This window comes from Rhinatrema bivittatum, chromosome 5, assembly GCF_901001135.1.
Source record: "Rhinatrema bivittatum chromosome 5, aRhiBiv1.1, whole genome shotgun sequence".
Classification (NCBI taxonomy): Eukaryota; Metazoa; Chordata; class Amphibia; order Gymnophiona; family Rhinatrematidae; genus Rhinatrema; species Rhinatrema bivittatum.
Window position 1 is genome coordinate 261,099,729 of NC_042619.1, and position 27,942 is coordinate 261,127,670.

Sequence of the window (27,942 nt, forward strand, 5' to 3'; positions counted from 1 at the left end):
AACAGGAGTACCTCAGGGTTCAGCGCTATCTGCTACCCTCTTTAACATATATATGCTACCCTTATGTCATCTGCTGGCAGGCCTAGGGATAATACATTACATTTACGCAGACGACATTCAATTAATTCTACCAATAGATGACACAATTGAAAAAACATTAAGTCTAGCTAACATGTACCTAGACATAATTAAACTACTACTAAACCAAATGGAACTGGTTATCAACATTGACAAAACTGAATTCCTTCACCTTGAGAGAAAACATACTGAAATCATTCAAACACCGGTAACCCTAAGAAATAACCAGAAAATTGAGCTAGCTGAAAAAGTAAGCAATCTGGGAGTAATAATGGACCCAAAAATCAACCTGAAGCAACACATATCTATAAAAGTAAGAGAAGGCTACGCAAAACTTATGGTCCTCAGAAGATTGAAACCATTACTCACACCCGCCCACTTCAGAACAGTATTGCAAACACTTATCTTTTCCAGCACTGACTACTGCAATACACTCTTACTAGGACTCCCAAGCACATCGATAAGACCACTCCAGATACTTCAAATTACTGCAGCCAGAATACTGACGGGGGAAAAAAGAGGGACCATATAACTGGAACTCTAGCAGCCTTACATTGGTTGCCCATCGAATACAGGATAAAATAAAAGGCCTTATGCACCATACACAAACTAATATACAATAAAGAAGCAGACTGGCTAAACACAGCCTTACGAGTACATGTTCCACAAAGAAACCTCTGCTCAGCAAACAAAGCACTACTAACAATCCCTTCAGTAAAGTCAGCAAAATTAACCCAAGTGAGAGAAAGGGCTTTATCATTGGCTGGGCCCATACTATGGAACACGATGCCCCCTGAACTCAGATTACAGAGTAATCTCAAAACTTTTAAGAAAAATTTAAAAACATGGCTCTTTAAAAAAAGCCTTCACTAAAGAGTCTGGAGGGTAGAGAATGAAAGTACAGGGTAATGCAGATGAGAATGAATTTACTCAATCCTACATTTAAGAAGTAATATCTCAGATAGTAGCTCAATAATATACCTGGACTTGACAAACAATACTCAAATAATGATTTTATTTATGAAATTGTAACCAAACTTTATTGGCACCTGTTAGAATGTACGATAACCTACATTTACTTATCTTAGTCTGTGCCTATTTGTAAACCGTTGCGATGGTATATAACTTAGCGACGGTATAGAAAAGTTTTTAAATAAAGAAATAGTATATGTGGGCCATACTGAGCAACATATAGTATGGCTGAATGTCCCTGATTTCAGTCACCGAGTTGGGTCTTCTACTCTCTAAGTCAGCTGGGGATGCTGCGGAGGCAGTGTGTGCAGCCCATGAGAGGAAAGCAGTCATGTCTTAGTGGCCAGATTTAGGATCCATGATTGCAGAGTTCTGAAAAGAGCCGTAGTGCAGAGCCCCAGGCTAGGGAACATCACTGCAATCACCAAATTAGGTACTTTTGCTGGGGTTGGGGAGAGAAAAGGGGGTGTGCAGAGATATTATATAGAGGAAAAAGATTATCAGTTGCCAGTGAAGGTTCATGGTATCCCAGCCCTGGCTCTATTGAGCTGGAAATACAAAGATGCAGGTGGAAGCTGCTGGATGACAAAAAAAATTACATATGATTTGCTGTCTTTCTGAGTTGTAGTATGTTTTATAGTGCTTACAAATCTTTATCATAAATATTAACTTTCATGTTAATGAGGTGTTTTTCTTCCATAATCACAGGGTTTCTGGATGCTTTGATGTGGGTCACTTACTTGGTAGGGTAGCTGTGTGCACAATTAAGAGATTTCAGAGATTGATCTTCTCAAGTTTCTGATTCTTTCAGGTACAAGAATTATTTACGACCGTAAGTTCTTGATGGAGTGCCGTAATTCTCCTGTTGCCAAAACGCCACCCCGCGACCTTCCCAACATTCCAGGGGTTACCAGCCCAAACACACAGGTGCCTAAAGTGGAAACGAACCACATCGTCAACCACGAGGAGAAGCCGGGCCCTGGTAGGTTACATCATGTTGATACTGGCTCAGTTGCTTATGGTGGTGTGGCCTTGGATGCTGATACATGAAATTTTAAAATAATTTGAAGCAACACACAAACTAAACAGCAATACAAAAAAAAATAGAATTGTATATGATGGCGTAAATGTCATTTGGTGTGGTTAGCCAAGTCAGTAAATTAGTATGAGATGCCTGAATTTTAGTTTATGGCATGACGTTGAATGCCATTACAAATCGGCAGACATTAAGTTGAAAAACAAATTTCCATGTATAGTATGTCTATATATGTATATGCTAAACCACAATACTCCACCTCATCAACAACTTTACACTATTATATTATAGACCATCATAATAGGTGTCATCAGAAAAATGTAATTAAACATTTTAATTGTCTTCATAGGTCTAGGAGAGTGTCCAATTATTTTTTTCTTTTTTTGTTATGCCCTTGAAAAATATCAAACATTAGTTTTCAAACTTTTTGTAATTATAATGCTGTGACTTATCTTATGTGAGTAATGCCAAACAGCCACCACAAAACAATTCTTTCCAAGGTAATTCTCTATACAGAACGCTGTGTTCTTCTCAACATGAAAACGCCCATTTCTTATCAGCCTGGCATGGGACCGTGTTTCAAACAACCGTTCCTCATCAGGGTGCTATCTTCAAAATGTCTGTTTGTGAAGAAAATACTGAAATCAGAAAAAAATCTGCATAAGAATAATTGTTATTAATACCATCGAAGGCACTGACTGAGATAGTGGCATGGAACTGGAAAAGGTCCCAAAAAACAACACGGAAGTCGATCCAATATAGCAGAAAACCAGAGGTGGATTGATGTCAGAAATGGATTTTATTGATCATATAATAAACTGCCCGACTTGGGCCGAGTTTCGCCATAAACAGGGGCTGCTTCAGGGGCTATATTAATGTTAAAAAGACATATTAAAAGTATGTTAATAACATAAGGCACATGTATAAAAGAAATTAAAAAACATAACATATATATAAAAACAATTATAACGTATAAAAAACATATAAAGAGAGACATATTTTTTAAAATAGCTAATTAGATGGAATCAACTTATTTTTTAAAACATTGTATAACAGTTACAAGTGATGCGGACTATACCTATATTGTTCAGAGTTTCTTTGAAATGGTTGTAGCCAATATTTCTTTATCAGGAGAGTTGTGCACAACTCCAACTCTTCTCTACTGTGGTCTAGAGAGAAAATATATTTTAGTTAGATACAAAATGACCTGGCCTTATTCTTTCAAAATAAATGACCTGGCCTTATTCTTTCAAAATAAAATCTAGCCAGTACCCTGGCTAGATTACCTGTCAACACAAATCCTACTCTTCCGGACACAGTTCTCCTACCAAACTTAGACATAAGATTGGACTCCTTTGATTCGACCCACACTTTAGAGGTAGAATCGCTGATAAAAAGAATGAAACCTTCGACCCACCCGCTGGACCAAATACCCTCCAAGCTACTGATTCTCATTCCAGAATACATATCCAAATTTCTAGCTGATATCATCAATTGTTCCCTTACACAAGGAACATTCCCGGACGCGCTCAAATTGGCCACGCTCAAACCCATACTCAAAAAATCCAACCTGGACCCGGAAGACCTCAACAATTACCGTCCCATATCAAATCTCCCATTTGTATCTAAGATCATGGAGAAAATTGTAAATAAGCAACTTTCAAATTACCTAGAAGACCACAATATACTTCACACGTCACAATATGGTTTCCGAAAAGAACACAATACGGAAACCCTCCTCACCTCCCTCCTGGATCAACTATATATTGGTTTTGATAAAGGACAGTCATTTCTCTTAGCTCTCCTCGACATCTCTGCGGCTTTTGATACGGTAAATCACAACATCCTCCTAAACCGACTCTCAGACATAGGAATTACAGGTTCAGCCCTCAGATGGTTCGAATCTTTCCTCAGTAATAGAGGCTATAAGGTAAAAATTAAAAACATGGAATCACCTCATACTAATGCTCCTTTTGGCGTCCCCCAGGGCTCCTCCCTTTCACCCACCCTGTTTAATATCTACATTCTCCCCCTCTGCCACCTACTTTCAAACCTCAAACTCAAATTTTATATATACGCAGATGACCTTCAAATTTAATCCTATATCCAAATCATTGGACTCAACACTCAGGTTATGGAACTCTCATCTACAAACTATAAACCACTACTTATCCAGCCTCAACCTTGTGCTCAACACTTCTAAAACCGAACTCTTGCTAATTACTCCAGAAGGTAGTCCCATACTTCGCCAATCACAAAATATTCCACATATATCACACGCCAGAGATCTTGGAGTCTTAATCGACAGTCACCTGAACCTAAAGCATTTTATAAAACACACTACTAAGGAGTGCTTTTACAAGTTACAAGTACTCAAAAAACTCAAACCGCTCCTATTCCACTACGATTTCAGATCCGTCCTCCAAGCCATTCTGTTCTCCAAGATCGACTATTGTAACTCCATTCTGCATGGTCTTCCAGCCTCTACCATTAAACCGCTCCAGCTGCTACAAAATGCAGCGGCAAGGATTTTGACAAATACCAATCGGAGAGAGCATATTTCTCCCATCCTAAAAGATCTCCACTGGCTCCCAGTAAATTTCCGGATCCTCCATAAATCTCTCACAATCATTCATAAAAATATCCACCATCAAACCCCGCTTGACCTGTCTCATCCTCTCAGACTGCACTCGACAGCCAGGCCTTTAAGGGATGCTTACAAGGGATCTTTACACGTTCCTACTATCAAATTAGTGCACCACGCATACCTCAGAGACCGGTCTTTTTCTACCGCAGGCCCTTCCATGTGGAACGCCATGCCTCCGGACCTCAGACTGGAGACTTGTCTAACAACTTTTAAAAAGAAACTAAAGACATGGCTGTTCAGCAAAGCCTTCCCCTCTACAAACTCCATTGCCTGATCTAGAATTGTACACCACACATCTCTGTAAACAAAACTCTCCAAATTTTTCATACATAATATCCATTAAAGAGAGGTTGGCCCCTTGCCCCCTCTTCTGTATATAGAATTTATTCTATTTTATTTCATTTTATTTATATATTAATTGCTCCGTTCACCCCTTCTTTATTTTCCTACTCCAAGTTAAGGCTTCCTTGTTATAATGTAACTGTATGCTCCGTATCTCTTGTTGATTGGTTAATTGTATATTCTGCTTAGTTCATTGTAAACCAAATTGATTTGATTTGTATCAAGAAAGTTGGTATATAAAAGCCTTAATAAATAAATAAATAAATAAAAAAAAGTATCAATTGGAGCATTTTTAATTAAGATGCATGGGCCAAAAGGGGTCCTTATTGTAATTGAAACCAAAAAAACAAACAATAGAAGAAATAAAAAAAATAAATATAGTTGCTTTCTAGCATATAGTCTCTATATATATATATATATATATATATATATATATATATATATAATATATAATATATATATATATATATATATATATATATATATATATATAATTTTTTTTTATTTTTTTTTAAACAAAGTAAGTATAAATTAGTTCTTTAAAAATATTGCTTTTATCAAAAAAACATTTTAACAAGAACTATTCTTGTATCTGTCGCCGTGGCTAAGCTTTTTCAATGCAAAACTGTGTGCTCCTAATGGAAGTTTCAACATATACTGGCACCTTCGCAGAAAATAAAGTAATTAATATTGATCTTGGAATCTAAAAATATTCATTTTTCTTTTTTAATTTTTAATGGCAAGATTTGAAACAACCCGTGGTAATGTAAGTTGGGTGTTAGAAAAATGTGAAGTTGCTGCCAAAAACGGCTCTAATATTAAATCGCTCTCATAACCCTTTATTCAGTTTGTATATTAAAATTTTAATATTTACTTCATAAGGTGTGAGTATTAGCAATGTAGATATAAAGTGAAACATAGAGCTATTATTAAACTTATAAATCGCTATTTTAACTTGAATTGGCACCGGCAGAGCAAATTTAAAAGTGCTGCAGTCTACTTTCCCGATAAATATCAGGAACTGTCTCTCTTTTTTTTTTTTTTTAGTATATACATATAAATGGTTTTTAAATACCATGCAGGCCGATACAGTAAGGAGCGGTAGGAAGAGCTGCGTTAGTGCCGGGCGCACCCGCGGTTGCCGCACGCACAGTCCAGCTCACCTACCGCTCGATACTGTATGTAAATAACTTGCAAATGCAAGCTGCGTCTAAGAAGCGTCCGTGAAGCGTTAGGCCCGCGCAACCCATTTTACTGTATAGAGCGCTATACAGTATCCTGGGTGCGCTGGCCTAACGCTTCAGACACGCTGGTATTTGTCATTTGAAATGACAGCTACCAGGAAGTGGACGGTTCTCCTACGCTCAGGATTGCCAGTCCTCTCTCCCTTCCTCCCGAAGCAAGCAACGAAAGCGGAAAAAATGAAAAAAAAAAAAATCTAAAAAGCAAAAAAAAACCAAAGTAGCAAGGGAGAGAGGACGGGCAATTCTACGCTCGGGATTGCCAGTCCTCTCTGCCCTCATCCCGAAGCAAGGCGCGAAAAGCAGCCTTGCTTCGGGAGGAGGGGAGAAAGGACTGGCAGTGTAAAGCAACGAAGCGACTTACTTTTTTTGCAGCTTCCCTCCGGAGACTGACATCGGCGAAGACGGACCGCGGCTCCCCTGCCTCCAGCTGCCCGCGAAGATGGACGCATCGCATGGGCGAAAGCGGCCCCTGTGCGTGCAAATTGGGCCGCTCAAGACGTGACGCCTTGAGCCTTAAACCCCACCCCCAAAAAATAATGGCTCTGGTAACTCCGCCAAAGGGAGGGATTTGTGTGGCCCAAATCCACATGGCCCGATGTCAGTCTCCGGAGGGAAGCTGCAAAAAAAGTAAGTCACTTCGTTGCTTTACACTGCCAGTCCTCTCTCCCCTCCTCCCGAAGCAAGGGTGCTTTTCGCGCCTTGCTTCGGGAGGAGGGGAGAGAGGACTGGCAATCCCGAGCTTAGGATTGCCCATCCTCTCTCCTCTCTCTCTCTCTTGCAACTCTTTTTTCGCTTTTTTTTTTTTTTCCGCTTTCGTTGCTTTGGGAGGAAGGGAGAGGACTGGGGCTGCCCCGGAGACCAGCACCCATGGACGTGGCCAGGGCAGGTGAGCGGGGGCTGAGGGAAAGTTTGCCGCCTACCCTTACCCCTGCCTCTAACGCAGGGGTAAGGGTAGGTGGTAAGTTAGCAGGTTAAACGCGCGGCAAAATGGCAGGGTGAAAAAGCGATAGTCGGGGCGCGCATTACTGTATGGGAGGGAATAGCTAATTCGATCGTTTACATGTAATATACATGCCGCGGGCGGAAGGGGTTACCCGGTGATTTAAGGACGTGGTAAGAGTAGGTTAAAGGGGATGGTGTATCGCGGGTTGGACTAACGCGGCCGAAAAGTGGGTAGAAAGCGGATTAGGAGCAGGGTAACCGCGGCCACACTTTACTGTATTGACCTGTTACTTACTAAACGTTATGTATAATAGGAGCTGGCAAAATTATAGAGTTTAATAATCTAGATGGCAATTTGAGATTTAGTCTGATTTCTAACGAGCTGTATGGCATTTTTGGATATTCTGATTACATCGAAAGACAGAATATTTATAACTGATATTTACCGCAAACCTACAGACATTAACAAACTCTTGGATTTTAACAGCTGACACAGTAGATCACTTATCAAAAACCTTCCTTATTCTCAATTTTTGCGGATACATAGACTCTGCACTAATAAGGATACCTTCAAAATAAGGGCTACTGAACTGAAAAAAAGTTTTCAAGATAGGAACTGCCCCGAAACATATATTGACAGTGGGCTCATATGTGCTAAACAACAAAAAAAGAGTAGAACTGTTAAAACCTAGGCCAAAAAATTAAAAAATGTCCAATCACATACAATTACATGTCCAAAGATATTACTAAGATTTAAAAAAATAAAAAAAATATTGGCACATCATACAATATTTACCTGCTTTTAAGAATAAAAAGTTTGATTGCCCATAGGGGAGAGAGAAATCTTAGACATACTGTCACCCTCAGAATTACCAATTGCCACTCATCAAGACATTAAGGCTGGCAGGACATAGACCGTGCGGACACTGTACTGTGTGCAATGTCAATATGAAGACTGATAACATTCATATTTCAACCACTAACAAAACCTTTAAGCTGAATGAATTTACCAGCTGCAAGAGTGAAGGTGTGAATTATGCAGCAATGTGTCCATGCAATAAACTTTTATTGAAATATGCCCGACTCTGGCCGAGTTTCGTTCTTGTATATAGAGCTGCCTCAGGGGCAATCAATTTAGGCAGGAATTAAAATATGCCTGCAGGGCCGATCTCACAGTGTCGTGCATAGACAAAAAAACTTGTAGCCTGTTATATCATTTATTTATTTATTTAGGATTTTTATATAGCGACCTTCTTAATACAAGTATCAAATCAGGTCGGTTTCCAAAGAACAAAACTGTCGCGGTTAAGGCGTTACAATAAACAGAGTTTCTGAACATAGGAACATCAATAAATATTACATAAGCAACAGTAACTCGACAGAGTAACGTGGATAAATATGGGTACTAGCTAAATAGGGGTAGTGTAACTTGGGATATACATTTAATAGAAAAATGTGTAGATGGGCGCAAACGTGAGTAGTGCAAGAGCTCGACGAACTAATGCATCAACAGAGGAGTGTATTCAATACAGGTGGACTGTCCATATCGTGGGTGGTCAAGGAGCTTGAGGAGGACTATTTTGTTCTTTGACCGGTGTCAGAATGTTCTTGTGATTCTGGATAGGCTTGCCGGAAGAGCCATGTTTTTAGGTTTTTCTTAAAAGTTAGATGGCAAGTCTCTTGGCGTAAATCCGGTGGTAATGAGTTCCAGAGGGTGGGTCCGGCTGTGGAGAGTGCTCGTTTTGTAAGCGAGGTTTTCATCGGGGGAGCATATAAAGAACCTTTGTAGTTGTATCTGATGGGTCTATGTGATGTATGAGGGCGGAGTTGCGTGTTTAGATTTAGATGTGCGATGCCCATAATATCCTTGTGAATCATTGATAGTGTCTTGAAGGTGATTCTGGCTTTTATAGGAAGCCAGTGAAGGCTGTGAAGAATAGGTGTGATGTGGGCTCTTTTGTTTGTGTTGGTGAGTAGCCTTGCTGCAGCGTTCTGCACCATCTGTAAGGGTTTTGTAGATAAGAGCGGGAGACCTAGCAGTAAAGAGTTGCAATAGTCTAACTTAGACAGAATTATAGATTGGAGTACTAGACGGAAGTCACTGAAGTGGAGGAATGGTTTCAGATTTTTTAGCACTTGCAATTTGAAATAACATTCTTTAGTTGTGTTGGAAATGAAGGATTTAAGGTTGAATTTGTTGTCGAGACGCACCCCTAGGTCTCTGACGGAAGGGGAGTGGTTGATAGATAATTTTGAGAATTGTGTTGCGCTTTGGGAGTTGATGAGAGTATGGTTTTCGTCTGGCGAGATGATTAGGATTTCTGTTTTGTTTGAATTGAGTATGAGGTTCAGGCTGGATAGCAGAGAGTTGATGGATTGTAGGCAAGAAATCCAATGTGCCCAAGTTCTTTGCAGAGATTCTGTGATGGGAAGGAGTATCTGAATGTCATCAGTGAAAATATAATGTTTTAGCTTGAGGTTGGAGAGCAGGTGGCAGAGTGGAAGCAGATAAATATTAAATAGCGTAGGGGAGAGGGATGATCCTTGTGGTACTCCTCGTGTTGATTTGATAGGAGGTGATTCTTAGTTGTTGATTTTAACTTTATAGAATCTATTCTCAAGGAATGATTGAAACCAGCAATGCGCTTCTCCTTGAATTCCTATATCGGATAGCCGCTCGAGAAGGATGGCGTGATTAACTGTGTCGAATGCGGCGGATAGGTCAAGAAGAGCGAGGAGGTATGGTTGTTTTTTTTCAAGATTGAGGAGGATGGTGTCAGATAGCGATGCAAGTAAAGCTTCTGTGTTTTGCGATTTCCTGAAGCCGAACTGGAACGGGGAGAGTATGTTGTTCTCCTCCAGGTACTCTGACAGTTGCTTGTTGACGAATCTTTCCATCACTCTTGAGATCAGGGGAAGGTTGGCGATAGGGCGAAAGTTTGCAGGGTCATCTGTTGAGAGGTTAGGTTTTTTTAATAAGGGTTTCAGAATGGCTATTTTGAGCTGATCTGGGACCTTTCCTTGAGTTAAAGAGCAGTTGATGATGTCTGCTAATGCTTTGGAAATGGTGTTGGGAGTCGATAGGAGAAGATTGGAGGGTATGGTATCTAGTGAATGAGAGGAGGGTTTAAGCTTCTTGAGAATAATCTCGATCTCCAATGATGATCATTGATAGGAGAATCATTGATAGGAATCATTGATAGGAGAAGATTGGAGGGTATGGTATCTAGTGAATGAGAGGAGGGTTTAAGCTTCTTGAGAATAATCTCGATCGCCAATGATGATCATGAATCTCTACTTGATCATGTTATCATGCCACATAGAATCATTAATGGAGAAAACTTCAGTCGGTATACATTATCAGCGTAATAAGAAACAGAATGACTGCGGATTGTATCAACATAGGTTCAGCCACAATCGAACAAATTAATCTATACATAGTAACTTTTTTAACAAATAGACGTCTGCACACTATAGGAGATACTATGTTTCATAGCTTGCAACATCTTTTGCAACTATGTTTATTTCTATAACTTGCTCCTTTGAGCTGAACATCAGCCCTTCTCTTTGTGGTCTGTCAGTTTATTGTATAATATATTTTTCTAGTGCATCGTTTTAAATTTTTTTGTTAACTAATTTTTTTTACATTTGAAAATTGTAATTGTAGATACAGGCTAGAGATGAATTATAAATATAGGGGTAGATTTTAAAACCTACGCGCGGGCATCCATGTGCGAGTGCTGGGTACCACAGGTTGTTTCAAATCATCTTGCCATTAAAAATGAAAAAAGAAAAATGAATATTTTTAGTTTCCAAGATCAATATTAATTACTTTATTTTCTGCGAAGGTGGCAGTATATGTTGAAACTTCCATTAGGAGCACATAGTTTTGCATTGAAAACTTAGCCATGGCGACAGATACAAGAATAGTTCTTGTTAAAATGTTTTTTGGTAAAAGCAATATTTTTAAAGAACTAATTTATACTTTCTTTGTTTTAAAAAAAAAAAAAAATATAGACTATATGCTAGAAAGCAACTCTCTGCCATCTTTGTTTTGCTTTGGTTTTTTTGTTTGTTCTATTGTTTGTTTTTTGGTTTTTTTTTGTTTGTTTCAATTACAATAATGACCCCTTTTGGCCCATGCATCTAAATAATATGGGCAGCCAGGACTAATGTCCCCTCAGCTCCTACAGTAACATAGTCACAAAATAATACTGACAGCATTTGGAGTAAAAACAAGGCCGTAGCTTTATTAGTCATTCAAACACCAGAGCCAACATGTCAACACACATACTCCACCCCAAGGAATCATCCGCCTCGCCCCAGCAAGATGATCCCTTCACAGGCCTCCAAACCTGCAATATCCAGCAGCATCCCGCCACTAACAGAGACCCCCAACAAGGGGTCCCAACCATGTGGCTGAACCCAGTCACATGCAACTAAAACCAGAGTCAAGGAAGCACGCCACCTAGCGGGTTCCTTTGCCCTAAACCCCACCCCCAAAAAATAATGGCTCTGGTAACTCCGCCAAAGTGAGGGATTTGTGTGGCCCAAATCCACATGGCCCCCCTTACCCCCCCCCCCCCCCCCCCACAACAAAGATGTGGCCTAATCAAGCAAAAAATGTATTCCAAAGCCTCCTGAATAGAATTGAGGAATAGATCATTACCTACGTTGGAAAGGTGAACACCGTCGCTTGCCAAAAAGACCAGGACAGGCATCCCTAGACCAAGTTTAACGTGAGCCCCCCTGTGCCTAACCAACCAGGACCCTATCTGCCTGTTCAATTTGACTCTGCTATGACCCCAAATCCTCAATTCAATGCAGACAGGCCTCAGAATAATATGTGACCAAATTAAGATTGTGTCAGGCAGCCAAGATAAGCCAGCCAAATCCTTCCGGACAGCCTCCAGTAGTTGACGACAGGACCAATCCCACAAGTCGTTGCCACCCAGGTGGACCAGCAGAACATCCGGAGGTGTCCACTTAGCGAGAACTGCACGAGAGGGAATAGCTTGTTCCATTGCATCCCACGGAGACTGAGCCACTTCACACGGACTCCATGCCGTGCCAAACCCAAGTGAGGGTCATACGGTCTTTTTTTCTGCCCAATGATGCACCCAAACAATATAAGAATGGCCAACCAGCCACACTCTCCGCTTTGGCAGGCACGCATCTAGAAAACAAAAATAAACACAGCAAGCAGACCATGAAGCAATCAACGACTTACTGTTTGCCCAATCTCACATAATTGGCAAATGCTCCAGACTTCCAACGGCCGATACAGCGGATGACGCCACTGGACAGGCCGGAATCAGCTGCTGAAGTAGCCGCACCAATGTAGAACGAGTGAGTACCATAATGGCCACCCCCCCAGACCAAGGACCAGCAGAGTTTTCTGCAAAACCATGCTGAACTGGTATCTAGTGAGGGGGAGATCCATTGGCATGTATGAAAAGGGGGATACCACCGGGGCGACGCACAGATAAGTGCACACACACATTTGCAACAGACGGGTCGTGAGTCCAGGACCACTAGACAGGACCAACCAGACACCGCTCCTGGACTGATCGGTCTTTCACCTGTGTATTTTTAACCGCAGCCTATCACCCTCTAAGAAAACGTTTGCTGCCCTCAAACCATTATGGTCACTACAGGAACTGGAATGATCCACCAGTTCACCCACTTGGAATGCCCCAAAAAAGGCCAACACAAAGGCAGTCCTGAATAGGCAAAATTCAAAAGGGAAAAAACAAATACCCAGCAAGCACTCCCACAAAGGCAGTCCTGAATAGGCAAAATTCAAAAGGGAAAAAACAAATACCCAGCAAGCACTCCCACAATTGTGGTAACATCACATGGGTATTGGGTAGCCTGCCATTGACGGACTGGGCAAGCAACGCGACCACCCCATCAATAAATGCCGAACCAAAAAACTATCGGATGGATTACCCCAACCATTTGCCTTAGAGAAGGACAATCCTGAATGTGCGAGGCAACAGAAGACTTCTATAAGCCTGTCTCCATGGAGGAGGAGGAGATGTAGTTGGAGAGCAGCTCATCAGAAATCGGCCCCCCAAGACCAACCATGTGCAGTTAAAAATTGCAAAACTTTGGAAAACCCACACAGATATGAAGTCCATGTTGACGCTGCCACTGATGACCTCAACAAATGCCAAGCTTCGAGACTCTATAGTTCCAAAGGAAATCTGGGATAACAGCGCCTTCCGAGTCCGCGTTCAGCACCAGCTTCCGAAATAGCTCCCACTTAAAACGAGAGTCAGCTAATTTGTTATCCACCCCAGGAACATGCCTCGCAGAAACCATCACATTTAGCTGCAAGCAATGTAAGACAAATTCGTGCAGCAAATCAGCTACCAGAACACATTTGGCTGACAGATTGATGATCTGAACAACTCCCAAGTTATCACACCAAAATACCACCCTCTTATTTCGTAAACACTCCCCCCATATGACCAAAGCGACCACTATGGGGAAAAAGCTCCAAAAAGGTGATATTCCTGGTTGAACCTGCTAGAACCCAGATATCGGGCCAAGGTGCTGCACACCATGCTCCCTGACAGTAAATACCAAAACCGATACCACTCGTGGCATCCAAAAATATCTCCAGATCACGATTCAAGCGAAACTCCATTGAAACCATCCAAAAAGAGGTCACGTGATGTGAATGAGCTGAGCAGGACGTATCTTGCACAGCTCAGGGCACCACACCACTGATTTGTATAATTTTGCCTCAAAAACTGGCACTTTACAGGAAAACGGCATCTTTAAAGCAAGCTCATGTCCATCGTGAATTTTATGAGTAAAACGCCGCCGGCAGAAAGAAAGGACAAGGATAAGAGCAGGGTGGCTGAGGACAAAATGGCGACCGGGTCCCTCGCTAGCAAAGAACTTCCCACGGAGCACGTTCGGACTGAACAACTTCTCCTTGATATAAAAGGTATAGTGCGCGCCACCCTTGAAGAAAAACTTGCCGGCATAGGAACCCATTTAGAAGAGGTGAAAACAGCTATAGCCGAGCTGGGCCCATGCTTAGACCAGACTGAGGAGAGAATCTCCCTGCTCGAAGACTATCATCAAAGCCAGCCGGAAAAAATACAAACACTGGAGAAAATGCTAACCGAGCAGGCCTCTAAAATAGATATAGAAAACAGAACTCCCCGATCAAATCTCTGGTTCCTTGGTTTCGCCGAAACTATTGAGGATGCTAAGTTAGGGGAAATCTTAGAAGCGTGGCTGCCAGAGGCCTTGCAACTCCCAGATATGAAAGAATGCTTACGTATTGAACGAGCTCATAGGATAGGCCCAAAACGGGACACTGAAGACAGACTTTTGCAATTACAGGATTGTAATTGCAAAAGTATTGAACTTCACGCAAAAAGCTCGAATCATGCAAGCTGTGAGGAAACACCCTGATATGTTACCAAAACCACAAAATAAGTGATGCAAGACTACTCGGCTAGAGTCGTGGCGCTGCAGAAAACTTTCTCGCCAATATGCTCAAATCTGTTCCAACAAAATATTACGTTTTCGCTGGGGTTTCCTGCCAAACTACGGATTTGACACGATGGACAGATGAAAATGTTTGACACCCCCAAGCTGCGCAGGCATTCATGGAGGCAACCTTCAGTAAATAAAGATCCCAGCGATGATTGATTACATATATGGTTTTAGTATTAGACATGTTACATAACCCTCAACCCTGAGACACTAAGCCAAATATCCACCAGTGTCTATTGGCATGTTCCCTCTCTAGGATCAAAAGGGGTCCTCCTAAGTATGGCAAAGCTTCTCAACCAACTAGACGGAGGGACATATATTAGGGGGAGTATACCCCTGAAGAAGGAATGGATGTGAGGGAGGGAGCAGTTATCTGGTAAAAAATTTTCTGGCCCCATGGTGGATACTGGCTGAGAGTCCCCCCCCAACGGAGGGACAGAGGACAAGGGGACAAATACGTGGGGAACCTGATTTCGAGGGATCTAAGTCTGCAATTTTACAGATACCACGCCACAAATCGGGAAGCACGGTTTCAGATAATGGCTATCCTATTGCCTGATGGACCCCCAGCTCCTCACTTTTAGTCACCTTTTCTATATGGTCGTGAACAAGTACAGGGCAAAGGCAGAGATCTCAAACACCATGATGGCTAGTGGACAAAGCCTGGCTGATCATAGCGGCTTGGTGCCTAAGGGGAGGGGGACTATTCTTTAATGTTCAGAATTTCTAAGTTTGTCTGATCGATTGTTTAAGGTTAATGTGGTAATTATGAGCGTATTGAGACTGACTATGGATTGGTGTGGTGCCCACTCACATAGCACGCATGACCCGACATTCCCCTAGGAGACTGGATACTGGCTATATGGGGAGGGGACAGCAAGGGGAGGGGATAAAGGGCGGGATAGACAGGAAGGGAGGGGGTGGGAGGGACAGGACTCTGGTAAAGAAACAGAGCACTTATTTAAATCTGAGGTTACTCTGCAGGATTTGGCAGCACAATCTGGGGAGGACCTAGGCACACCATACACCTAAATGTATCTAGAGCAGGGCTGTACAGATCAGTGCAAAACAGAAGGGGCATGATGGGGTCTGGTTGGGAGCCCCATGGCCCACTATCTCGTATTGGAATTTCACGATCTATCAGTTCCAATCCCCATAAAGATCCTATGACCACTAAGGTATATTCCTGGAATGTAAATGGACTCAATTCCCCGATCAAAAGGGAAAAAATCTTAACACATTTGAAAAAACAAGGGGCTACCATAGCTTGCCTCCAAGAGATGCACCTCTCCGAAGAGAGTGAGAAACTACGCAGAGACTGGGTTGGTACTTGTTACCCAGCAGCTAAAGGCAGATGTGGGGGCACAGCAATTCTCATTCACAAAAACTCTTAATTTCACCGTAACACACACCACAGCTGACCTAGAAGGCAGCTGCATAATAAAGTAATATCCATTTGTAGCATCTATGCTCCTAATGAATATTCGCATGCCTTTTTTCTAAAATTTTTAATTTGTTGTTAGAACATTCCCAGAGACATTTATTTGTTGTGGGTGACTTCAACTGGGTAGCAGACCCTTCCATAGATAAGTGTCCAGGGGACAAAAGGGGGCACCCACAGAACATCAAGGGAACACATTTTTTATGTCAAAAACGATCTGATCGATATCTGGAGAACCTTACACCCAGAAGAATGGAATTATACACATGTCTCGAAGGCTCATGCAACCCTTTCTAGAACTGATTTTTCCTGGTGAAAAAAGCAAATATTGGCCATCAAGTAATATCAGATCATGCACCGGTAGTGGTTGAATTATCTCAGTTTGGGGAACAGCATGGATCTCATTCCTGGCGATGCCCAAGCTTTTTAAAAAAAAAAAAAAAGACCCAGAATTTCAAAAGGTACTTAAAGAAAAGTGGCAGGACTTTCTCACCAATAACAGAGCATGAAAGGATGCCATCCCTGCTGTGGGAAACAGCAAAAGCAGTTATGAGGGGAGAAATAATTGCATTTTTAAGTAAAAGAAAGAAACGTATCAATAACACCATACTACCCCTAGAAAACAGTCAGGTCCGCTAAACTAGACTTGATAAAAGGATCCCTCGCCAGCTATCAAAAACTTATACTTGTCAACTTTGGAGAGCCTCAACTCTATGCTTCATTATAGGGCCCAACAAATTTTGCAAGTATCAGAACTCAATCTCTCTATGGCAACAAGGCTGGCAAATTTCTGGCTAATGCGGTATGCACTGCCAGGAGCAAGGCCCTTATTGCCTTGAAAAATAAGACAGGGGCGATCATAACTTCCAAACCAGATATCTGTGAAGTCTTTCAAGACTTCTATAAAACCCTGTATACGGATGATGTACAGGGAGGGAGTGAGGAGGAAAGGGTCTTTTTTTGAAAACATTTCCCTACCCTATATTTCTGAGGCTCAATTGAATTATCTGAATCAACCCATCCAGCAAAAGGAAGTCACTCAAGTTACAGGGGAATCAGCAGTGGGGAAGTCCCCAGGACAAAATGGCCTATCTTAGTATTTCTATAAAATACTAAATACTAACCTGTCACCTTTACTGACTGATATATTTTTTTTTTGTTGTCCAAGCATTAGAGGAAGACAAATTCCTGAAGGAATTCAATATGGCCCATTTCACTGTCCTGCCAAAACCAGGGAAAGATCCCACCAATCCAGCCTCGTACCGTCCGATTTCCCTCCTAAACTGTGATTGTAAAATTTTAGCCAAGATACTAGCGAATAGACAGTGTCATTCTTCCCTCTTTGATATCGATGCAACAAGTTGGGTTTAAGGGAAGGTCTGCATGCTCCCACATCATTAAGCTTATCACTGCTATAACTATTTGTCAAGTGGAGCAGCAACCGGCACTAGCAATTCGGAGTACAAGGTAACATAGTACACTATATTTCTATAGAAATGACGGCAGAAGAAGACCAAACGGCCCACCCAGTCTGCCCAGCAAGCTTTCGCACTTTTTTTTTCTCTCACATACTTATCTGTTTCTCTTGGCTCTTAGTAACCTTTTTTTATTCTTTTTCCCTTCCACTCCCTCAAGCCCCTGTATCGCATATCCTCGCCAATGGAGAAAGATCTACAGCGTAGAGATCAAAAGGGGAATGAGGCAAGGGTGCCCACTTTCACCACTATTATATATATTATCCATAGACCCCCCTTCTCAGGAAGATCACTAGCGCACCAGACATAATGGGTTTCTCCCAAGATCCAGTATCATTAAAAGTAGCGGCATTTGTGGATGACATCCTCATTTTTCTAACCGATCCAATTACATCCCTACCTCTACTTTTACAATTTCAAACACAGTTTGGCAGGTTTGAAGAATAAACCAAGATAAGGCGGAAGCCCTGGATGTAGGGGGCACCTTGAAACTTACATAGCCTGGCACTTTCCCATTAAAATGGGCAGTAAACAAAATACCTAGGGGTACGCATACCAATAGACATAACCTAAGTACGTGAAGCCAATGTGCGCCCGCTCCTGAATGCCACTGCATCACTACTCAAAAAATGGAGGGGGCTGCCTATCTCCCTTTGGGGGAAAGTCAGCTTCTCCAGATGATGGTTGTCCCCAAATGGCCGTATATATTACAGATGGTCCCGGTGTGGCTAACTAGACAGAATCATAAAGACCTAGATAAACTATTTAATGAATTTCTGTGGGCAGGGAAGAGAGCTAGAATATCTTCGAGATCACTTAAAAGGCCCTTGGCACAGGGGGGGATTGGGTGTCCCAACCTACAGATGTATAACCTCACTTCCATGTTACGGTGGGTTAGGGACTTTGTTTGGGGGGAGTCATTCTACCTCCCGGCACAGCACCTTCGAAGCTGGTATGGGGCACCCTCCTTAAATGCCTTATTGTTTGGCTTGTCAAAATCAGTGCCGGGGCATTTAAAAACACATATACTGCCTAGCTGCAGTAGATCAGCCTGGTGGTATTTGTGCCATTTACTGAATCACTCCACAAAAGAACACTCGCTGTTTGACATTGAATCAAAACCCTTTATTCAAGCCAGGACTCTGTCGCACAGTATTTGCTCAATGGAAGCTGAAGGTCTTACTCATCTGTATCAATTATACTCACCTGACACACCTCTTCAGCTTCCAAGAACTTCAAGAGACATTTCAGATACGGAGCCACCATTTCTATGCATACCTACAGGCCAGACATCTGGCTGAGACGTTCGGGACCAACCTGACACAATCCCAATCATCCCTGAATATACGTGGGGTAGTCCATGCTGTCCCCACGAATGGGGGTAGGCCCACCATTGCTTACTTTCGCCAACATTTGAGACAAGTTTTACAGGACCCAGGTTTTAAATTAGCATACCAAAAATGGATTGCCTGGACGGAATTTCGTCTCTTCTTTTCAACCTTTCAAAAATGTTTTATGGACATAACACAGATATCGGAAAACATGAGCCTACAGGAAACCCAATTAAAATTTCTCTGGCAATTCTACTGGACACCGAACAGAGCCTTCAAGGCCGCTCAGGTGCAGTCAGCTCGTTGCCCAAAATGTGATATGGGGACTGGGGATTAAGTCCACATAAGAAATTGACATGCTGGGTCAGACAAAGGGTCCATCAAGCCCAGCATCCTGTTTCCAACAGAGGCCAAACCAGGCCACAAGAACCTGGCAATTACCCAAATGCTAAGAAGATCCCATGCTACTGATGCAATTAATAGCAGTGGCTATTCCCTAAGTAAACTTGATTAATAGCCGTTAATGGACTTATCCTTAAGAACTTATCCAAACCTTTTTTTGAACCTCAAATGTTCTGGACTTGCCTGCATATACATGCTTTTTTGCTAAAAGTACATGCTAAAACCCAAAACATTACTAAACAAGCCTTATCCTTTGATCCAAACATCTGGCTGTTTGGTAGGCACACAGCAAGGGACGCTACGATACAATCTCACCTCTGGCTCTTAATAGCAAAGATGGGCCTGATGGGCAAAAAAGTCATTCTTCTAAATTGGATAACCCCCAACAACCCCATCACCAGAAATTTGGTTCCAGAAATTGATTCACCTTTTTACTCTAGAATTTTTATTGGCCAAACATTCCCAGAAACACTCAGGTGTGGGGAGCAGTGGCTGATCATCTTTCTCCCAGAATAAGGGACAACCTCTATAACCTATCAGTCCCATAGCCCTATCGCATGATTTCTGCTAAACACAAGGAAAGCTGTCTACATTGACATAAGGGGGGGGGGGGGAGGGGGAACTAGCTCTACTCTTTTATCATGTTATGCTGTCCTTTCCAGGGAGATGGTCTATCTTAATAGAAGTGCTGATCCTGGATACCATTATAGAAGTCCCTGTGGACATTTATCCATGGAGATTGGTGCAACGCGTCCTTCTCAAGGGGAAGGGAAGTGCTTCGGGTTTGGGATAATATCCCAAAATGAGACCCAAATACCCATATAATGCAACATACAGGATGTTCTACATTTGAAGTTCTTCATATGACGTTACACATATGCTGTTTTCCCTAGGATGTTATTTACATGATTTTATATACAAGATGTTTACACATGCTCTTTTGCATAGGACATTAAACATATTGTATTGTTGTACCGTCAGTTATCTTATGTAACAGAAGAAAATTACATGTATATGTGATTCTCCTAATAAACATGATGGGGGGGGGAAAAAAACATCCAAAAAGGCATCCCACACTTTAAGATGCTCATGGATCAGTTGAGTAATCCGAATGCGATGATGACGCTTCTGAATGCCAGACATCACCGCAGATAAGCACCGTAAGAAAACACGCCCAATTGGAATAACTCGGCAAGAAAAATTCAAACTAATGACTGCATCTGCCAAAGCGTGATTTTCATGGCCCGAAGCGCATCAGACACCAAGGATCTCAACCGCCCCACTTTCTCCATAGGTAAGCAAGATACCATAGCCTCTGAAACTAATTCGATACCCAACACCAAACAAGTGGTGGGATCCTCAGTCTTGCTTGCGGCAATAGGAATTCCAAAACAATTGGCAACTGCAAAAAAGGTGTAACACGAGAGCATACATCAGAAGAGGCCGGCCCTATGAACAAAAAATCGTCCAAATAGTGAACCACTCTGCGCACACCAGCAGATCGCTCAGTAACCCAATGTACAAAAGAACTAAAAAGCTCAAAGTAGGCACAGGAAACAGAGCAACCCATGGGCATACGCTTGTCAAAAAAAAAATTGATTCCTGACCTGAAAACCCAGAAGAGGAAAAATGTCAGGGTGAACAGGGAGAAGGCAAAATGCCGACTCAGTCCACCTTGGCCATCAAGGCCTCCGTACCACAGCGTCGTAATAACCAAACAGCCGAATCAAATGAAGAATAACGCACTGAGCAAAATTAGCGAGGGATGAAATAATTTACAGATGACTGTTCCGGGAAAGACAAGTTATGAATTAAACGGTACTTTCCAAACTCCTTTTTTGGAATCACCGCTAGAGGAGAAATAATCATACTTGCAATAGGGGGTTCCAAGAAAGGTCCAGCTATTTTGCCTAAGGAAACCTCATCCACCAGCTTCTGACAAACCACTGGCTCCAGCCTACCAACCAAGACTGAATTAGCACTTGTACCTTCGATGACGCCAACGCACGGGATGCGAAAACCAAAGGCAAAGCCTTCATGTAAGGTCACCACTGCCTGATGCTTAGGATATCTGTCTAGCCAGGGAGCCATTCCCACAACGGAAATGGGGATGGGAGCCCTATTCAAAACAAAATTACTTGGTAGTAGCGGAAGGACCCGAACCTGCTTTCCGGGGACATTTAGTGGATGGGTGACTGGCCATGCAGATGGAACAGAGATGTTTGCTGATTGTAAATTTAAAGAGACATCCCGATCGGTTAAAACGCCAACAGATGTCAGAAGCCACAATCGCCAGCTTGCCTTGCCCAATACCGGGGCCCTGTCCACGAAAGGGCCGGCTGAGCTGTGGAGGGTCCAGGTTGACTCAGAACCGAAGAGCCGGCAGGATGCGCTTTATTGTTCATTTGCTTAAGCCAGAGACTAACGTCCCGGGTGCCCCAACAAATAGATTTGTTACTGTCCATCCTATCTCTAAAATGCTCTTCGTAGTTGAGCCAAGCCCAACCTTCGTAATCCTTATGTGCTCCAATGATGCTGTCAGCGTAAGTTAATAGCACACCATACTGTGACTGCTCTAATGACCCACAACACTGGCCAATCTGAGAGAGGAATTGAACCCAATTAAGTATGTTCCTAGGAATCTTAACCTCACACCCCCCCCCCCCCCCCCCCCCCGAGACCATCAGACTTGGTCCTCTTTTTACCCGAGCACTTACCCCGTCTACCCTCTAACAGGCGGAAGATATGTTTCCTGCGTGCATGAGAAACTTCCTCCCAAAACTTGGTGAGAGCCACAAGCACAGGAGCACCTTTGTCCGCCAACTGGGATGACTGACCATGAGAACCTGCTCGACCACCAGACGAAGAAGATGAACAGGAAGAGGAACTGGAGTCGGAAGAATCAGACCTCCTATTCCCACCATGCCGTTTGTGTTTCTTCTTACTCCCTCTTACACTCCCCTTCACCTTGTCAACGACCGGGATGGACTCCAAAACACCTCCGTCCTAGACTGCGCTGGTCACGCAAGGAACCGCAGAATCAGAGGCATCCGCTACACCTGCCGAGGAGAGAAGTGGGCCGCAAAGTCTCGCAGAAAGCACCCTGATTGGCAGCACCAACTGTTAACCCCGAGAGCAAAAATTCATTAGTGGGCATAGGCCTGTTATTAACAAAGAGGGTGCTGGGAATACTCTCACTAATATTAGCTGACAAAGACATATCAGGCCTTATCAGAAACTCACCAGGAGCATTAGCACCCTGTGACACTACTGGCTCTGAATGTGAGGCAAGAGCAGGGCCCGAAAGAGAAGAACCGGCAACTGAAGACCTTGGACCTGGATCACCAGAAGAGATGCCAGTCCTGATGAGCGCTGAGGCGTGCTGGTTCCGCCATCTCTCCAGACATGAAGGACCTGGATGATCGGAGGTGTCTGTGCCAGAGACACTCTGCACCCCAGGCTGAAAAACCTAAAAAGAGGACCCAGGAGACCCACAACCCTTGCCTGATCAGTCCCGGCACTGGAAAGTGAAATGGAAGCAGTAGCAACAGAAGCAGCACTCCAGGGCACAGAAACAGGGACAGGCACTGCAGACATCGATGAGGTAAAATTAGGGGCAGAAGGGACAAGTGGGGCACCAGAACCCCCAAAAATTTGGGATTAACAAAAGAATGAGACACCCCCCCCCCCCCCCCCCCCAAGGAAAAAATTGTTTGGGGAAATCTGGGAAAACACAAGTGCATAAGGAAACCAGTGCCCAGGGGATGGACAGCACAGGTTGTAATTACAGTGCTGGGAAGCAATTGTGCCACATTCTGTGCATCTGAGACAGGCAGGGATCACCCCGGCAGAACCCTAACCCCAGCACCAGCCCCATTGACAGGAAATACCCTCATGGCCTAAAACACCAGCTGGAGCAGTAGGGAAATATATTTTCTCCCCCCCCCCCCCCCTCGAGGAAACCTGCAAAGAAGTGCTGAAAGAAAAAGAAAAACCAGGTCCTCCACCTGCATAAAGACTGGGATGTGCAAAAACAAGTTCCCAGGGCCCAGCCTGCACCCTCCTGTCGACCATAGCGTCGACCGGCAAGAGGAGACCCAGGAGCGTGGGGAACAGCAGAAGGGAGAACGCGCCCTGCAGGAATTGACTCAACCTTAACCCCAGGAGCCGGGACTATTTCAGGGGCTGCGGCACCACCGGGCCCACCTTGTAGCGGAGCGAGCAGAAGAGACTGTATCTGACAGCGGGGAAGGAGCCGGTGCAGCAGCTGCCAAACGAGCTCTGCCACGTGCAGGCATCAGGCCCAGCCCAGGAAGATCAGAGTAAAAAGGAGGAAGGCCGATCGCACGAGGCAGGGTGGGGCGGGCCGACCCCACGGGAGGGAAAGCAGGCCGAACAATGAGGAGAGGAGGGGAAGACCCAGGGCAGGAAGGAGCAGGCCATTCTCACAGGACAAGCAGGATGATAGTCCTCACATATGGGTGACATCACAGGATGGAGCCCAATCACGGAACTCTTTTGTCAGTTTCTAGAACTTTGACTGGCACCTACTGGGCATGCCCAGCATGGCACTAAACCTGCAGCCAGCAGGGTTCCCCCTTCAGTCTTCTTTTTTCCGCGCAGCAGTAGCCACGCGGGTTAAGGAGCTCCACAGAGATTCCTGACAGGAATATTCCTCACGGAATTACTAAAAACTTTCATACCCCACAGGGGTCCCTCCTTTGATTTTTTGACTTTGCGGTACTCCGGTAAGTTTTTACCCATTTTCGGTCTATTCCCGTCGGGTTTGGCCCTCGCAGCCTACTGGCCATTGACCGTACTACGGCTCAATTTTTTGAGGCCATGGCATCAGGGTTCTGTCGGTGCTGGACTGTACTCGCACCATGTCCATAACAGACCCTCATAAAGTCTGTGTAATGTTTTGGGTGCGAGCATGATGTCTTGACCTGCACCAAATGTGCCTTAATGACACCTAAAGGTCGCAAGGCCAGAATGGAGAAGATGGAACTTCTCTTCTGTTCTCAAACCCAGACGCCGTCTATTGCATCAACGTAGTCTGAACTGGCACCATCCACTTCGCACCAGTATCTGCCACCGGCCGGTGACCGCCTGGCGTCGACGACTTCTCTCCCTTTGACTTACCTCTACAACCCTCAAGACTGAGGGGATCGTAGAGAGAAACATCGGCATCGACACTGGAAGTCTCGGACCATCGAGGAAGGAAAGTCATCGACCTCGCCATCATCCGAGCAGTCATCGAAGAAACCCCCGTATAGAAAATGCACTGACCCTTTCTGCGACCGGGTCACCGAGGTAGCCCTCACCCGGACAGGTATCGGGAGCCGCGACTCTGCCTTTAACGGTGGTCCCTCCAGCAATGCCTCTGCCTCCTTCCCTTCCGGAGCCGGGGCTGCTTGCTCCAGGTCTCTGAAGAACTGGACCGGATGGTTCAGAAGGCCATCGATAAGGTGATGCACAGACTCCAAGGTCCCCCGGCGCTGAAATCGGTGTCGGTCGCGGAACCAACCATCGATCCCATTCCGGCAGCATTGGCACCGCTGCTCTCGAAGATGGAAGCGCTTATAGCTGCTTTCCACCGATGGATCCTGGGTCACTGATGCCTCCGGTGCCTTCCCCACTTACTCTGTCATCTGGAGGAGAAACACCGTTTCGCATTCCACCATTGGGTGTCCTGCCGATGCCTCGCCCATCGGCGCCACCGATCCATCCATCGATGCCCTCAATGCCTTCATCTGTGCCTCCAGTACTTCCCTCGATTCCTTCAGATCCTAGACCGGGACCTTCAGCAATACCATCGTCCCGTCCTTCTCAGGTTCCTAGAGGGGCAGGTGCTGATCCCTATGACACCTGGACCGATGATTCTTCTCAAGACACCGATGACTTGCCATCGCCACCTTCTCCTACTGAAAGCAGGAAGCGTTCTCCTCCAGAGGACCTATCTTCATAAATATTGTGAAAGAAATGTCTGAATTGGTTCCCTTCCAATTGCAGACTGAACAAGATGACAGACATCAAATGATGGAGCTGTTACAATTCCTGGATGCTCCCAAGGAAATAACCTCCATCCCTATTCACCAGGTTCTTTTGAATCTCCTCAAAAAGAACTGGGGAACACCCTGGTTCTGTTGCTCCAGTCACAGAAAAGCTGATACCACTTATTTGGTCCAGTCAGCTCCAGGATTCCAGAAACCTCAGCTGGATCACAATCTGTGGTTGTAGAATCTGCCCAAAAAAGGGCAAAAAGATCAAAACCCCACTCTTCCTTTCCCCCAGGTAAGGATGCCATTGGCCGGCGTGTCTTCCAGGGATCTATGCTTATCTGTCTGATCGCCTCTTACCAGCTGTATATGACCCAGTATAACAGGGTCTTATTCAAGCAGATACAGGACTTTGCAGAATCCCTGCCTCAGCAATTCCAGGAACAACTTCTAACCCTGGTACACAAGGGTTTTGAGGCAGGGAAGAATGAAATAAGATCTCTTATAATATCCTGGAAGCGGTGTCAAAGATATCTGCAACTGCTTTTTCGGCAAGAAGATGGGCCTGGCTTAAGTCTTCGGACTTGCACCCTGAAGTACAAGACAGATTACCTGATCTGCCCTGCATAGGAGACAATCTGTTTGGCGAACAGATTCAGTGGACGGTGGCGGAACTCAAGGACCATCATGAGACCCTTTGCCAGTGCTCTCTGATGCCCTCTGATTATTCCTCCAAACAGCCATTCAGGAAGGATACTAAAAAGTCTTTCTTCCGTCCAAAGAAATCCTATCCACCACCGTCTAGAAACTCGTTCCATGAGACCTTTCCAAAAGACCCAGTCTCATCAACCTCGTAAACAAAAGCCACAAGCAGCTCCTCAGCCGGGCCTTGCTTCCAGTTCTTGACTCCTGCATAGAGAGCAGCAGCCAGTTTCCACTGCCTCAGATACTAGTGGGAGGTTGATTGTGCGATTTTCAACAGGTGGCGCACAATCACCTCAGACCAGTGGGTCCTTGCCATAATCTCGCAAGGTTATCGCCTGAACTTTCTCTCCATTCCACCGGACTCCCCACCTCTACCGACGTGGAAAACATCCGACCACTCACTACTCCTGGAGCAGGTGGTCTCCCTCCTCCAGTCCAGAGCAATAGAACCAGTGCCATACTCACAACAAGGCCTAGGATTCTATTCCCGGTACTTTCTAATCCCCAAAAAATCAGGCGGCATTCGTCCAATTCTGGACCTATGTCCCCTTAAGTACCTCCACTGAGAAAAGTTCAAGATGGTAACCTTGGGTTCCCTCCTTCCTCTTCTGCAAAGAGGAGACTGGCTTTGCTCTCTCAATTTCCAAGATGTGTACACACACACATTGCGATAAATCCATCTCATCACAGGTTCCTGAGATTTCTGGTAGCCCCCAAGCACTATCAATACAGAGTGCTCCCATTTGGCCTGGCATTTGCACCACAAGTCTTCACCAAGTGCCTCGTAGTAGTAGCAGCCTTCCTCAGGACTCAAGGTGTTCATGTCTACCCCTATCTAGACGATTGGTTGATCAGGGCTCCCACTCAGCAAGCTGCTCTGTCGTCCCTACGTCTTACTTTACACACTCTGATTTCGCTAGGATTTCTAGTCAACTATGCAAAATCCTGCTTAGTCCCATCTCAAACTTTATCATTCATAGGGGCAAACTTGGACACCTTGCAGGCAAAGGCATTTCTGCCTCGATAGCGAGCTCTCATTCTCATCTCTCTCTCGCACACCAACTACAGTCTCAGTGCCACATGACTGCACGCTACTTCCTCATCCTGCTGGGACACATGGCGTCCTCAGTACAGGTTACCCCAATGGCCTGCTTGGCCATGAGAGTTATGCAGTGGACTCTAAGGTCACAATGGATTCAGTCTGTCCAACCTTTATCAACCACTGTCCACATCACCGACTCACTCTGTCAGTCTCTAGCCTGGTGGAAATATCAGATCAATCTCCTCCAAGGCCTGCCCTTCCAGGCTCCAGACCCTCAAGTAATTCTCACCGATGCTTCCAACCTCGGCTGGGGAGCCCATGTTGCCTTGCAAACACAAGGAACTTGGTCTCCAGAGGAAGCCAAACACCAAATCAATTTCCTGGAGCTGCGAGCAATCAGATATGCTCTCAGGGTCTTTCAGGATCGCCTTTCCAATCAGGTCATCCTGATTCAGACTGACAACCAGGTGGCCATGTGGTACATCAACAAACAGGGAGGGACAGGCTCCTACCTACTGTGTCAGGAAGCTGCGCAGATATGGGCAGAGGCCCTCTCCCACTCAATGTACCTCAGGGCCACCTATTTGCCAGGAGTGGACAATGTGTTGGCGGACAACCTAAGTCGCGCTTTCCATCCACACGAGTGGTCCCTCAACCCCACAGTAGCAGACTCCGTATTCCAACGTTGGGGTCATCCTCACATAGACCTCTTTGCATCACCTCAAAACCATAAAGTAGAGAACTTTTGCTCTCTCACTCACAGCC

At 44.3% G+C, this 27,942-nt stretch overlaps 1 protein-coding gene across 2 annotated transcripts in view; it reads left to right on the top strand.

Annotated features, from left to right (window-relative positions):
• Positions 1 to 27,942, top strand: part of EIF4EBP1 (eukaryotic translation initiation factor 4E binding protein 1) — a 91,883-nt gene that overhangs the window by 44,246 nt on the left and 19,695 nt on the right. For both annotated transcript variants that reach the window (XM_029603904.1, XM_029603903.1), the window contains exon 2: positions 1,862 to 2,032. In XM_029603904.1, the coding sequence (XP_029459764.1) occupies positions 1,862 to 2,032 (171 nt within the window). The remainder of the gene's footprint in view (positions 1 to 1,861; positions 2,033 to 27,942) is intronic.